Source organism: Pelodiscus sinensis, chromosome 29 (genome assembly GCF_049634645.1).
Source record: "Pelodiscus sinensis isolate JC-2024 chromosome 29, ASM4963464v1, whole genome shotgun sequence".
NCBI lineage: Eukaryota > Metazoa > Chordata > Testudines > Trionychidae > Pelodiscus > Pelodiscus sinensis.
In genome coordinates, this window is record NC_134739.1 from 9,293,144 (window position 1) to 9,305,974 (window position 12,831).

Sequence of the window (12,831 nt, forward strand, 5' to 3'; positions counted from 1 at the left end):
GGAGCACTCGGCGCCCTGACCCCGGCCGTTTGGCCCTGCTGCGGGCAGGATCGGTGGCTGGGCGGGGAGGGGACTGTAGTGACTGCTGTGCACGAGTGCTAACACCAGGGGCCTCGTGCGAGGGGACACCCCGTCACACCCTCCCTGCCACACTGCTCAAAGGCAGTTTGGACTCCCCATTCCTGCCGGCCGGAGAAGGGCGGCGCGTCGGCCGAGTGTGTCGCGTCCCTAGCAGGCTCCGTTGCCCCATCCGTGCCGGTGAGGGCTGGGAAACCACAGGGTGTGGTGGGCCCACTCACCCGCCCGGGGGCCGCCTGCCCGGGCCTTGCCAGGGGTCAGTGGCAGCCCAGCGGGTGTGCTACTGTAACCCACACACCTGGGCTATGTCTACACTCGCGGCTTCTTGTGCGAGTAATATGCAAATGAGGCTAAGCGTGGAATGTCGCTGAGCCTCATTTGCATACCTAATGAGCAACCCTTTTTTCAGAAGAGGCTCTTGCGCAAGAAGGAACGTCTACACTGCCCCTTCTCGCGCACGAAAACCCCTCTTACGCAAGGCCGTTACACCTAGTACTTTCCAGGAAGAACGGCCTTGCACAAGAGGGTTTTCTTGCACAAGAAGGGGCAGTGTAGACACTCCTTCTTGCGCAAGAGCCTCTTCTGAAAAAAATGGTGGCTCATTAGGTATGCAAATGAGGCTCGGCGATATTCCATGCTTAGCCTCATTTGCATATTACTTGCGCAAGAAGCTGCGCGTGTAGACAGCGCCCTAGTGTGGTTACTGAGTACTGCAAGTGGCACCAAATCACAGCAACGGTTAAGATCAAGAGACCTCTACAGCACGGGCTGCGAGCCAGCTGGCTTTTAGCTCAGAGGGTAGAGGCGCCTATAGGCAGCTCCTGAGGTCTCAGGTTCAAATCCACCTTGGTGGTGGTTACACTGCACCGCGTAACGTCAGACGTAACCCACAGCCTGTTAGGAAGCGGCACCGGCCCGGGATTGGCTGAGCCCCATGCTCGGATCTCACCCGGCTGTTACGCGTGGCAGCTGTAAGGGGTGCCGTGTAGCCCCCAGGCGCATGGCACCCCTTACAACTGCCATCAGGCACCCCCCATAGGTTGGCCCCCCTGGGCAGCTGCCCGGCTAGCCCCCCCTTAATCCGGCCCTGGCAGTGGGCACTGTCTTGTCTTGTGGAGTCGCCGAGAGTCCCAGGGCCAGAGCTTCGTGTCAGGATGAATCCTGCCCGGCAAACGGAACATTAACGAGTCCGCACAGTTGGGGGGGAGGGGCAGGCATTTGCTGGTGCCCGACTCTGAGAGCCGAGCCTGGAATTTAGCCAGTGCCGTCCAGGGGCCCCCTGGGGCCGGAGGGTTCGTCGTTCCGCTGACTCCCTCGGTCAGGCGGGACCCTTCCGCTTCAGAAGGAACCGCTCGTTGCTCAGCCGCCCGGAATAGAGACTTGCTGTGAGCCGGCGTTGGGGAGAGCTCGGGGTGTTTTGCCCGTCTGGCTCTGTGTAGGTCCCCGGCGCGCCCGTCCAGCTCTGCGTATGTTCCCGGCGCATCCCCCCAGGCCTGGAATGGAATAGAACTCGGTGGGAAATTCCCCTCTGGGCCCTAAAAACCTTTAAAAAAATCCATCTCCGAGTCATCGGTAAGCAGAGATACTTGTAAAACACCAAGCCCCCTGTTTGCGTAGGACCCACCAAAACTAAGTGCCAGCTGCGCCCTCTGCTGGTTAGCCTGCAAAGTGCAGCTTCACAGCTGGGCAGCCCCTCCCTCCGTAACGGTGGCACAAAGAAGTGAACGTGCAGCCGACGGGCCCAGCGCCGTCGGGTCTCATGAAGTCTGGCGGGGGGAGACAGGTTTTGCCTGCAGACCAGTTGGGTTTGCTCCGGGTTCGGCTGCTCTGCGGGTTCGGCCTGAGCTGGCTTGCAGGATCAGATGTTTCCGTGAGGTTTCAGGTCACCAAGGCCAGACAGTAGCGTCCTTCCTGCTGTGGCCTGACCCTGCAGCACTGCGATTTGCGGCTCGGCGTCTGGCCCATAATGAAAATAGGGAGAACAATGGAACGAAGGGGGTAACTGGGTTTTCAGGAAGTAAAACCCGGTTGAGATTGACAGACAAATGCCATGCGGGGCCCATCCCCCCGAGGCTCCTTCCATTTGGTGGGGCCGCATCTGGCACTTCTGACATCACCGTCACCTCCATGGCAATGCCTTGTGATGTCACTTGCTCTGGATTATGACATCAGCAAGAAGGTAGATGTGCCAACCCCCCTCCTCCCCTGGGAGCATCTTCCAAGCCAGCTGGTGGCAGGTACCAAGCGTAGGAACAGCTTCGCTGATTGGCTGAAACTCGGTACCAGCTTCCTCCCGCTGCTCCCTGCCGAGGCCCTGCGTCTCTGGGCCAGCCCGGCCCAGGCTGTCTGCTCTGCCGGCCGCGGCTCGGTGCCAATTGTGACGGGTGGTTTTTGTCCACTAGGACCTGGAGCGAGACCAGCCGCTCATTTCGCATAGGCCGCTGAACAGCCGGCGGATGGTAACGTGCTTCGGTCGCTACCGACCCAGGCTGCATTCCAAGCAGTGACCTCGAGGTGAAGGGCTGTGTGACCCATTCCCGACCCCCCCAAGCTGTCCCTCCACCCACCCCGCCGGAGTGGTCCTTGGCGTGTGACGGATTCCCAGCCTCCCTTGCCAGCCCCTGCTCCCTGCTCAGCCCCTGTAGGTTTAGTCGTGAAGCACCCAAAAATCTCTGTTTCCACAGTCCTCTCGGAGCGACCCTCTGGGCACAGGATGGTAGATGCTGCCTGCGATCCGGCCTCACCACTGGCTGGATGCCCAGTGGGCCCCATAGGGCTGGTGGGGCAAGGGGGAGAGCCCGAGTTTGGGGGCAGGGCCAGAAACCCACAGCAGCAAAGGCACCTGCTGCCAGGTATCGTTCCTCCTGGCACGAAACCAGCAGTGGGGCTAGGCACTGCTTTGGGCTGAGGTGGGGCTGGAGCGGTAACAGGCCTCGTGGAATTGGAGAGAGGGGTAGGCGGTGCCCCCTCGTGCCAGACCCTGTGCACCAGGCCGCTTCCTTCCCCCGCCCCCATGTGTCCTATTTCCGCTCTCAAGTGCAGGCTCGGAGCAGTGTTCCTTCTAATTTTTTCCTTCCGTGTGCAGAATAAATGTTATGTGTGCTGGGGCATGTGGGGGAGGTGCACCACCCTAGAAACACACGCTGCCGGCTCTGGGCGCTCTGCTCACCAGCAGGGTGGCATTTGAATCTCTCCTGGGTGGCTGCCCAAGTGCTCAGCTTACAGGGAACGCTGGCTGTGAGGTGTCGCTGCCCCAGTGGCTTTTATTTCGCCCCCTTTCCCCCATCAGCCTTCCAGCACCGTGCATGGCCGTGGGGCATGTGGCCTCATGGAGCTGGTTCAACTTACCCAGTGGTGAAATTCACAAGCCAGCTCGGCTCGGGCACAGCTGTCTCCTCTGCCCTGCTCCAGCATCCGGCCGAGCTCCAGCCAGGAGGGGTGTCTCTTGGGTGCCACTGCGCCCTCTGCAGATGCTGGTTTGGTTCAAACGCTGGACCAAACCCTCCCCCCACAGCTTTGCAGAATAGCCTCCGAGCCCCCCGCTCTGGGGCGAAGACGCAGGGAACTGGGCCGCTGCTCTCTGAGATGGGAGCCAAGCAACCGGAAGCCCAGGCCAGAGTGGAAGAGTCTTTCTGGACACCCAACGGGCTGGCTGGAGATGGCATGTTACCCCGGCCCCACTTCCGAGAGGCCTCCCCTTGGCAGCCCCTGAGGGCCAGGAGAGCTGGAGCCGTGGAGTGCAAGAGGAGAACTTTCCCCACTCGCCCCAGCGCCGGCCCAAGGCCAAGAATCCGATGTTCACTGGTCCCCCTGTCCGGCTAGAACAAGGGTGGCCAACCCATTAAACGAAGAGAGCCGAAACGGCGGCGGAAAAAATGCAAAGAGCCGCCCCAGAATTGTTGAGCAAAAAAAGAAAAAGAGGACGCTGCCCCTTTAAAAACCACTGGCAGGTTTTAGGCCACGTCGGACGCCTGTCGGCCGCCACCATCTTGAGGACGCCATTTCTAGGGGTGCATGGGGCAGCTTCGCAAGCCACGGGGGTGGGGAGGAGGCTTCACGAGCCGCACTTTCAGATGTGAAGAGCCGCATGGGCTAGAACCACGGAGCTCCCCGTATCACAGGCTGTTGGGCCTCCTCTTCCCCGGGCGCGGGCTGTGCCCGGGAGCCGGCCCCGTGCCGCGGTTGCTGTTGTGCCTTGCAGACCCTCGGGGACTGTCCTTTCGAGAGGCCGGGCGGGGCGGCAGGGGGCGGTGTTCGGTCAGGGCAGGCACGGAGCAGTCGGATCCTGGGCACAGGCGGCCGGGCACTGACATAGAGCTCTGGGCGATCCCCCGGCACCTGTGGGCAACCCGCTCCTGCCTGTTCCCGCTGGGGACCGGCTCCTGTCCACGCAGCATGACCCCCCGCGTGTGTTCGCTCGGCACCTTCCGCTGCTCCCCCAGCTGGGGGCTGCTCCTGGGGGCTGGCCGGAGCCCGGGGCCTGGGTCGGAATGGAGCGACGCTGACCGGCCTTTCTCTGCTTGGTTTCCAGGGGCTCCTGCGATTTCCCAGGTCCCCTCGGTTATCCCAGGTAGGTTGGCTTGGACCAGGCTGGGGGGCTGGGCTGGCCACTGCCTGGACCCCCCCCCCCCCCCCCCCCCGAGTTCACTCTGTGCCGGGGGCTCATTTGAAACACTCTCCCTCCCCCACCCCCACCCGACGTGCGGGGCCAGCGGCCGCTCGCCCCAGCGACTCCCCGGCTCTCGGGGCCTTTGGGAACAGGAGGCTGCCGGGCTCTGCGGGTGTCCAGCCGCCCTCACGGCCCGGCGCTGGGCAGGGGAGGGGGCCGAGGCGCGGCAGCTCCCCCGGCTCTGCCTGCAGTCGCTGGGCTCCCTGGGGACCCTCGGAGTAGGGAGCCTGCGTCCTTCCTCCCCCTGCCCCGCTGGCCTGGCTGAGCGATGTCGGGGGGGGGGGGGTTGTCCTGCCCCCTGAGCCAGCGCCACGTGCGGGAGCTCCCTTGCCTTTGGCCCCCAGCTCCCTCCCTCTGCCTGCAGCCTCACCCGGAGAGCGGCGCCAGCCCCGAGAAGCCCCTCCCCTCCATCCTGGAGGACGCCGAGGCTCCCGACGACTTCTTCCACCCCTCGCCCACCAGCCTGACCCACCGCAAGCTGCTGCTGCCCACCCTGCACAGCCCCGTGCGGGGCGGCTCCCTCAGCAGCCTGCTGGGTGACGAGCTGCGCCAGTTCTCGGCCCTGCGCCGCACCTGCCGCTCCCCCGCCCGCTGCAGCCGGGGCAGGAGCCCCTCTCCGCAGTGTCCAAGAGAGGGCGAGAGCAACGGCCACAGGCCAACCAAGCTCCTGATCCCCTCCCTGCACGCCTACGGCCCCCCAGATCTGAGCCCCAGGTAAGGCCGGGCAGCCCCACCATCTTGGAACGCCACGGCTGAGGGCCGAGCCCCCAAACCAGCGTGCGAGGGTTTGCGTGCGTGCCTCGCCACCTGCTCGCACCCCTGTGCAGGTTGGCGGGGTGAATGCATTCGCACGTCGGCGGGGTTGCATACATTCGCACGTGTGCACGTTGCCGGGGTTGCATGCATTCGCGCATGTGCACGTTGCCGGGGTTGCATGCATTCGCGCATGTGCACGTTGCCGGGGTTGCATGCATTCGCGCATGTGCACGTTGGCGGGGTGAACACATTTGCACGTGTGTGTGCATGCTGGCGGGGTAGCATGCATTCGCACGTGCGCACGTTGGCGGGGTTGCATGCATTTGTGCCTGTGCACATTGGCGGGGTGAACACATTTGCACGTGTGTGTGTATGCTGGGGGGTAGCATGCATTTGCACGTGCGCACGTTGGCGGGGTTGCATGCATTTGTGCCTTTGCACATTGGCGGGGTGAACACATTTGCACGTGTGTGTGTATGCTGGGGGGTAGCATGCATTCGCACGTGCGCACACTGGCAGGGTTTCATGCATTCACGCACGTGTGCACACGTTAGAAAGACAGCAGCCCGAGCGTGTTGCCTCTTTCGCACACACATTCCCGCCTGCCCCTCTCTTCCCAGTTCATCTCACGGTAATTGCCCGTCACCTGCAGCTCTGGCTGGCCGCAGCGAACTCCCCGCAGGTTCAGGGGCATGTTGCCTGTGAGAGTTTGGCCCCGGTGTTTGAAAACGTACACGCACACACGCACGTGCTCTGGGCTGCTGCTCTGCCGGAGCCAGCCTGCTGGATTCCCTGGGCGTCCCACCTCCTGCACCCAGCGCGTCGCTGCCCCGGGGGCTCCCGACCGTCGCTGTGGTGCTGCCGAATGGCCGACATCACTGGCGTTCCGTGGGGGGGAGGAGGGGGCAGGGAGGGTGATGGTTTGAGGGGGGGCTGGTCAGCGCAGGGCTGGGCCCAGGTGGGACGAACGGCAGGCCCCACCCACCTGCCCCTGCAGGACGCGGCACCTGCCATGCAACACTGGGGAGATGCAGGCGGTTTTGGGGGATTCCAGCTGCTTGGGCCGGCAGATCCCGGCGTGATACAGCCAAATACTCCAGTTACTGCCTGCAGACGTGAGGCAAGCACCCCACACCCCAGCGTGTCCGTGCCGGGCGCCTATGCCTCTGCCCACCCAGCCCTGGCCGCCCTGCCGGTGCTGCCAGCCTGGGGGATGGGCGGTAAGTGCCACGGGGTGGGGGTGGGGCTGGCTCCATGGGGCCATCTGCCTGGATCAAGGCTGAGACCCATTGGCTCGTTTCACTTTCACCAGCAGCTGCCGTCCTCTGCTCAGCTGGCTGCGTTGCAATCCTTGGGCATTGCCCCATAGGAGCCAGTGAGCCCAGGGCGCGAGGGAGGGTCTGGAGCTCAGCTCGGTCGCCCAGGGCGCGAGGGAGGGTCTGGAGCCCAGCTCGGTCGCCCAGGGTGCGAGGGAGGGTCTGGAGCTCAGCTCGGTCGCCCAGGGCACGAGGGAGGGTCTGGAGCCCAGCTCGGTCGCCCAGGGCACGAGGGAGGGTCTGGAGCCCAGCTCGGTCGCCCAGGGCGCGAGGGAGGGTCTGGAGCCCAGCTCGGTCGCCCAGGGCGCGAGGGAGGGTCTGGAGCCCAGCTCGGTCGCCCAGGGCGCGAGGGAGGGTCTGGAGCCCAGCTCGGTCGCCCAGGGCGCGAGGGAGGGTCTGGAGCCCAGCTCGGTCGCCCAGGGCATGAATTTGCCCCATGCCTAAGAGGCAGAGGGGCCGCTTAGCGATGCCCATGGTGCTGCCCCAGCCGGTCCTATGGGGAGGACCCTTCCCTGGCCATAACCCCCCCTCCCTTAGGGTCGTTGACGGGATCGAGGACGATGGCGGGATGTCGGAGACGCAAACGTTCCATTTCAACGTGGAGCCGCCCCCGCCGAGCTCCGTCGTGGACTCGCCGACGTCCGGTAACCGCCTGCTGCCCCACCCGGCGCCGTCCAGGCCACGCGGTGCGCTCCGTCCGGGAGAGCAGCTGTTTCCTCTGGGCCCGGGGGAGCGTTAGTCGCAGGGTTTGCCTGGTTTCCTCTCCCCTACAGCCGGACTCCTGGGTCCGGTCCTGGTTCTGACTCACCGTGTGCCCTTGGGCATGTTCCTGGCCGGCCTCCGGAGAGACGTTCAGTCCTGCCTGCAGGAGCCTCCTGGGTGCCGGCGCTTTGTGGTTATGGTGCCCGTCGGGATGAGCAGCGGCTCGTTCAGCTCCACCACCTGCCAGCCTGGCCTGAGCGGCCCCGGGAGGAGGCTGCGCAGCAGGGGCGGGAGCAGCTGACACCCTCTCCCCCAGCTGGAAGCCCCCGTGTCTGAGTGTTCCGGGCATGGGCCCAGGATGAGGCCCGGCGAGGGAGGGGCTACGTCCAAAGGGGGCAGCTGGTCCCGCGAGGGGCAGGTGACGATGTGGGGTTCACTCAGGCTTTGCCCCCGGCCCGTTGTCCTGCCAGGGCCCCCGAGTCCCTGTGGGTCGGGGTCGACAGTCCCTGAGCCGGGTCTGGGTTCTTTGCAGGGACTGACCAGGCCAGCCCAGCCTTAGGCACGGAAGCGGATGAGATCAAGCAGAACGTCAGGAGACTGAACCAAGAGGTAGGGCCTGGGGCCAGGGGGCGGGAGAGGCGGGCGCTGCCGGGCTGGGTCTCCCGGGCTTCGCAGGCGCTCAGACCGCTGCAGCACCCACGGGCCCGGTTTGCTCCCTCCTGCAAAGAGCTCCCGGCACGTGGCTGCCGGGGGCGTTCTGCAGGGCGGGGGGATGTGCCCCACCCCCAGCGCGGAGCCCGCGCCGGCTCAGGCAGCCCTGGCTGCTCCGCGGCTCCCGCTGACTCAGGCGATCCGGGTTGACAATTCGCCCACTCTGTCTGGGTGACAATTTCATAGCAACAAAGGCAGCTCTGGGAACAGCCCCGCCTCCGCGCCCGCCTCCCCCGGGCTGCGTGCTGGGGGTAGGGTCCGTTGCCCTTGGGGGCAGGCTGCCAGGGCTCTCTGGATATTGAGCAAGGCAGCTTGGCCGGGTGAGCAGCGAGACGTGAAGCTGCTGCAGGGACCAGCCGGTTTCCTGCCGTAAGCGACAGCAGCCCCAGGGTCCTGTTGGGACTCGAGCGCCCTTAACCAGCCCCGATCTCGGGCTTTGCATCTCCATGGGCAGCCCCAGCATGACCTCTCCTGCGGCCCAGGCCTTTGCTTGCCTTGTGCGGACCCTCACAGACTAGCCCAGTAAAACCAGTGGGGCCGGGTCCCCTCGGCCTTGGATCCTGGCCTGTCAGCCTGCCTGCTGCTGTGTCTTGGCCCCCTGGGTTTTCCTCTCCTCCGTAGCCAGCGCTCGTGGTAAACAGCGGCCCCCAGGAGAGCCAGGGCGGGTATGCTGGGCTGCTGCGATTCGCCGGGGGAGTTGTTAGCATCCTGAATCCAGCAGGAGGTTAAACCTGCCATCCCTGCAGAGAAGGAAGAGCGGTGGCCACTACCTGGTTTTTATAGGCCCTATAAAAACAAAAGGTCTGCTCCTGCTTCTGCTTCTCATGCCTTTCCGCAGCAGCCAGTAACCCCCCTTTCCTGGGGGGTGTTGCCAATGAGGCTGGTGAACAAAAGACAATGAGCAAGTTGGGACACGAGCCCGGGGCTGTCCAAGGTGGGGGTGACTAAATGGCTGCCTGTGGTAAAAGAGCCCCAGTGGGCAGGCAGGTGTTACATAGGCTGCTGTGTCCGGGTGCATGTCATAATCTTGAGACACCCCCTCCCAGTCACCCACCGCCAGCCCTCTCCTGATCCACACTCCTCTGGCTGCAGATCCAGGAGCAGCCGGATCCCAAGGGGGTATCCCTGCCCCGTGCTCCCAGAATCCTTTGCTTCTCCGGTGGAAGCGAGGCGCCAGGCAGCAGGAAGGGGCGCACGGCCACTCTTGGGAAGCAAAGGCTGCCGGGGCGGGGAGCTGCTGAGCCCTGGGCCGTGGTGGGAGCAGGGCAGGGTGCCGCGTCCTTGGGGCGCTGTCCTCAGAATTTGTTGCCTTCGTTTGTTTCCAGCTCATTCACCTCAACCAGGAAGTTTCCCACCTCAGCCGGGAGCTGCAGCGGACGATGCACCTGCTCCGGAGCCAGCTGCTGCACGCCCCGGTCTTGGCCTGCCCCTACGGCCTCCCCGTGCTCTCCTCCCCGCCCCCGAAACCCAGCAGCGGGAGCGAGCAGCCGCCCAGACTGCCCCCGGCAGCAGGGCCGCCTCTTCTGCCTTCGGCTGCCGCCGCCATCGCAGGGCCGCTGCCGCCACGGGCGGGGGACGCCGGAGCTTGTCCCGGCACCACCTCCGCCAGGGCCAGCCCCCGGGAGCCAGAAGGACTCCGCGCTCACAGAGACTCCCCCTGCACGCCCTCCAGCCCCGCTTGCCATTACCACCTGCCCTGGGCGGCCATGGACGGAGCCCTCCTCTCGCCGACACAGGCCGCCCTGCACTGCGGGCTGACGCCCAGCCTCCCCTACTCGCTCGCAGGCTCCCCGGTCCTGTGTCCCCTCCCCTCGCCCCCCGCCGGCCCCAGCCCCGCCTTCCCCCACTGCCCCGCTCAGAGCCATCCCGGGCCACTCCTCCGTTGCAGATCAGACTCGGAAAGCTTCCGCTGACACCCCCACCGTCGGCTCACCCCTGCCCAGAGCCGCACCCCTGCCTCCTGTCTGGCTCGCCCTCCGGGTGTGGCGCCCGCCTGGCTCCGGCTGGGCACCGGGGCGAGCGAAACGGATGGAGCGCACGGAGGCCACCCCCGTTCTGCCAGCAGCAACTTTCCTCTGCAGGAGGAATCACAAGAGATAGGAATTGGGGGGAGGAGTGAAGGAGAGCCCCCCCTCCTGGGCTCTTCCAGGACACTTTCCGCTCCAGCTGTCAACCCAACTGCCCGCAGACTGCAGAGCCGCGGCCTTTTCTACAAAATGACGCTTTTTACGTTTGCGACGAGCAGTTTGTTCCGAGAGCCGTAGAACGCCCAGGACAACCGTGAGCACAAGGCCATCCGCTGCCCCCCAGCCCAGCCCCACTGGCGCCCCACAGGCCTGGAGCGCCCCCCCCCCCCCCAGCGAGGTACCTCTCTGCTCCCCTGGTGGGAGCTGTCTCCCCAGTCTTCTGCTCCTATCTCCAGTACGAATTGGCACGAATTCAACACGGGGCGGGCGGTGGGGCTGGAGCTGGGGGCCGAGCGGGTCGGGCTGGAAGGGCTCTGGTGTAATTGATGGGAGGAAAAGCTGCATGAAACGCACAATGCTGGAAACCAGCTGGGCTGATCCTAGGGCCACTTGGAAACCGGGGCCGGTAGGGCCGTCCAGCTTCTCGCCGATCCGCCCCGGACTCCAGGGAAGCCTCAGGGGCAGTGGTGGACTGGGCTGGACTCGGTAGCGCCTGGTGCCCGGCCGGGAATCCCCACCCCCAGGCTGTCGGCCGCTTTGTTCCCGGCGCCGTAGGGCTCAGTTTCGAGGCGCTGCAAGTCGGGGGGTCCAGACTGTGCTGTGCCAAGGCTACGTGTCCCAATATGCAAGTGTAACCCCCTGCGCGGGGGGGCCAGGTGCCCCTGCCCTCCCCGGAGGGGGGTGATTGCTGCAACTCCAGGGACGGAGCCCAAGCTCCAGGGCCCTGGTTCAGTCCTGGGGGTGGCCGGCCAGACCCTCTGGCTGGAGGGGAGCTGGAGCAGTGCATTCTGGGAGCTGTGCAGCTCCAGGAGCACCCCCTTTGTGTGTGAATGACCCAGCTCAGCCTAGCTCCCCACCTGTCCAGCTCACGCAGCCGCCCCCAGCGCTGGGCCTGTGTCACCCTACGTCTTTTCCGGCACAGCCCTGCCTGGCCGCCTCGGCGACTGGGAATTCTCCGCCCTGGCCGCCTCTGGGCTGTTCCCAACAAGTGCCTGTGTGGCACATCCCAGCCTGCCTCCTCCCCACGAGACCTTGGCTGTGCTCGCCACAACCGGCAGTCTCTTCTGACCTCAGTGCGAGGGAGGGGGCTGGGTGGGTGGGGAAGCCCCTTTGTGCTCAGGATTAGGATGCAGGGGAAGCCCTATAAGGGTTGGTCGCTGTCCAGGGACCCTGTGCTGAGCTCTAGCAGCTGGTCCGAGAGAGAGCCGTGCCAGCCTGCCTCTTCGGGCTGGGCCTGCAGGGGCTGGGCTGGGCCACAAGGTGGTGAGCCTGGACCCAGCCACGGCGGGCAGAGTTAAGGGGACCACGGCCAAGCAGACACCTCCTTGGGACCACACACACACAGAGAGACAGACAGACAGACAGAGCTGGGCTGCTACCAGCCACTGTTCTCCCTGAGCCCAGAGGCACCCGGACTCCAGCAGTCGCCCGTCACTGCCCTCCCCGTCTGCTGCGGCGCCTGGCTCTGGGGCTCTGCTCCCTGCTGGGAACTTCAGTGATTCTCCGGCGTTTTGCTCCGTTTTATATTTGGTCCCTTCCACAGATGAATCCTCCCCGCATCTGCCACCAGCATGTGCCACCGCTGCCCAGCCCCTCCCCGGCCACCCCCTCCATGGTGCTGCAGAGACACAACATGAAATAAAAGCTCTATTTTTACAGCCACTGCCTCCTGCTGCTTTTGGGGAGGGGCAATGTTGTGCCCCTGCTGCTTGGTACGTGGTACGGTCAATGGCTGGCATAGGAGGGGTTGGAGAGACGGGGGGGGGACAACTCAGTCTGATTCCCAAAATACCTGGCACCCCAAAGCACCTTGCTGAAAGGCCCCCCCCTACCTGGGGCTCCATCTGCTCAGATCCCTTTGCTGCTGCTTTCTGGGATCCTGGGGACCAGTTCAGGCCTTGCCCCTTCCCCCACCCACTTGCCATCACAGCCACTTGCTGTAAGACACTGTAAGATTGTCAGTGTTCGTGCGGAAATACTACGCTGCTCCCGTTCGGGCAAAAGCCCTCGTGTGTAAATGCTTTTGCGCAAGAGGGCCAGTGTAGACAACGCGGTATTGTTGTGCGGATAAAAGCCCCGATGGCGAAAATGGCGATCGGGGCTTTCTTGCACAAAACTGCGTCTAAAGTGCTTTTGCGCAAAAGCACCCGTGCCAATCTAGATGCTCTTTTCCGCAAATGCTTTTAACGGAAAAACTTTTCCGCTAAAAGCATTTGCGGAAAATCATGCCAGTCTAGACGTAGCCGTGTTGTCAGAGGTGCTGTGCCAGCCAGCTACCCTCCCTGGAACAGGGCAATTAACTGGTGGCGCCTTTTCCTGGCAAGCCAGCCTGACTCACGGGCACCAGTCCCCACCTGTCCTAGGCTGCTGGGGCTCAGCCATGGATAGATTGGCCAACCCAGTTTTCTGGCCT

The 12,831-nt window shown here is 64.6% G+C and overlaps 1 protein-coding gene and 1 long non-coding RNA gene across 5 annotated transcripts in view; both read left to right on the top strand.

The window, feature by feature from the left end:
* The window catches only part of LOC106733105 (voltage-gated delayed rectifier potassium channel KCNH4), a 42,091-nt gene extending 30,004 nt beyond the window's left edge, over nt 1-12,087 (top strand). For 2 of the 3 annotated variants that reach the window (XM_075911330.1, XM_075911332.1), the window contains 5 exons: nt 4,610-4,648; nt 5,112-5,461; nt 7,357-7,505; nt 8,054-8,130; nt 9,558-12,087. In XM_075911330.1, the coding sequence (XP_075767445.1) occupies nt 4,610-4,648; nt 5,112-5,461; nt 7,357-7,505; nt 8,054-8,130; nt 9,558-10,145 (1,203 nt within the window). In that variant the 3' untranslated portion in view covers nt 10,146-12,087. The remainder of the gene's footprint in view (nt 1-4,609; nt 4,649-5,111; nt 5,462-7,356; nt 7,506-8,053; nt 8,131-9,557) is intronic. The other variant, XM_075911331.1, reaches the window with a different exon arrangement.
* Nucleotides 780-4,590, top strand: LOC112544125 (uncharacterized). 2 transcript variants are annotated; one of them, XR_012898023.1, is made up of 3 exons: nt 780-2,357; nt 2,481-2,592; nt 3,593-4,590. It is a non-coding gene; the product is annotated as an uncharacterized LOC112544125 (long non-coding RNA). The 2 variants fall into 2 exon arrangements; XR_003087448.2 differs by lacking the exon at nt 3,593-4,590 and adding an exon at nt 3,368-3,584.
* Nucleotides 12,088-12,831: the final 744 nt, after the last annotated feature.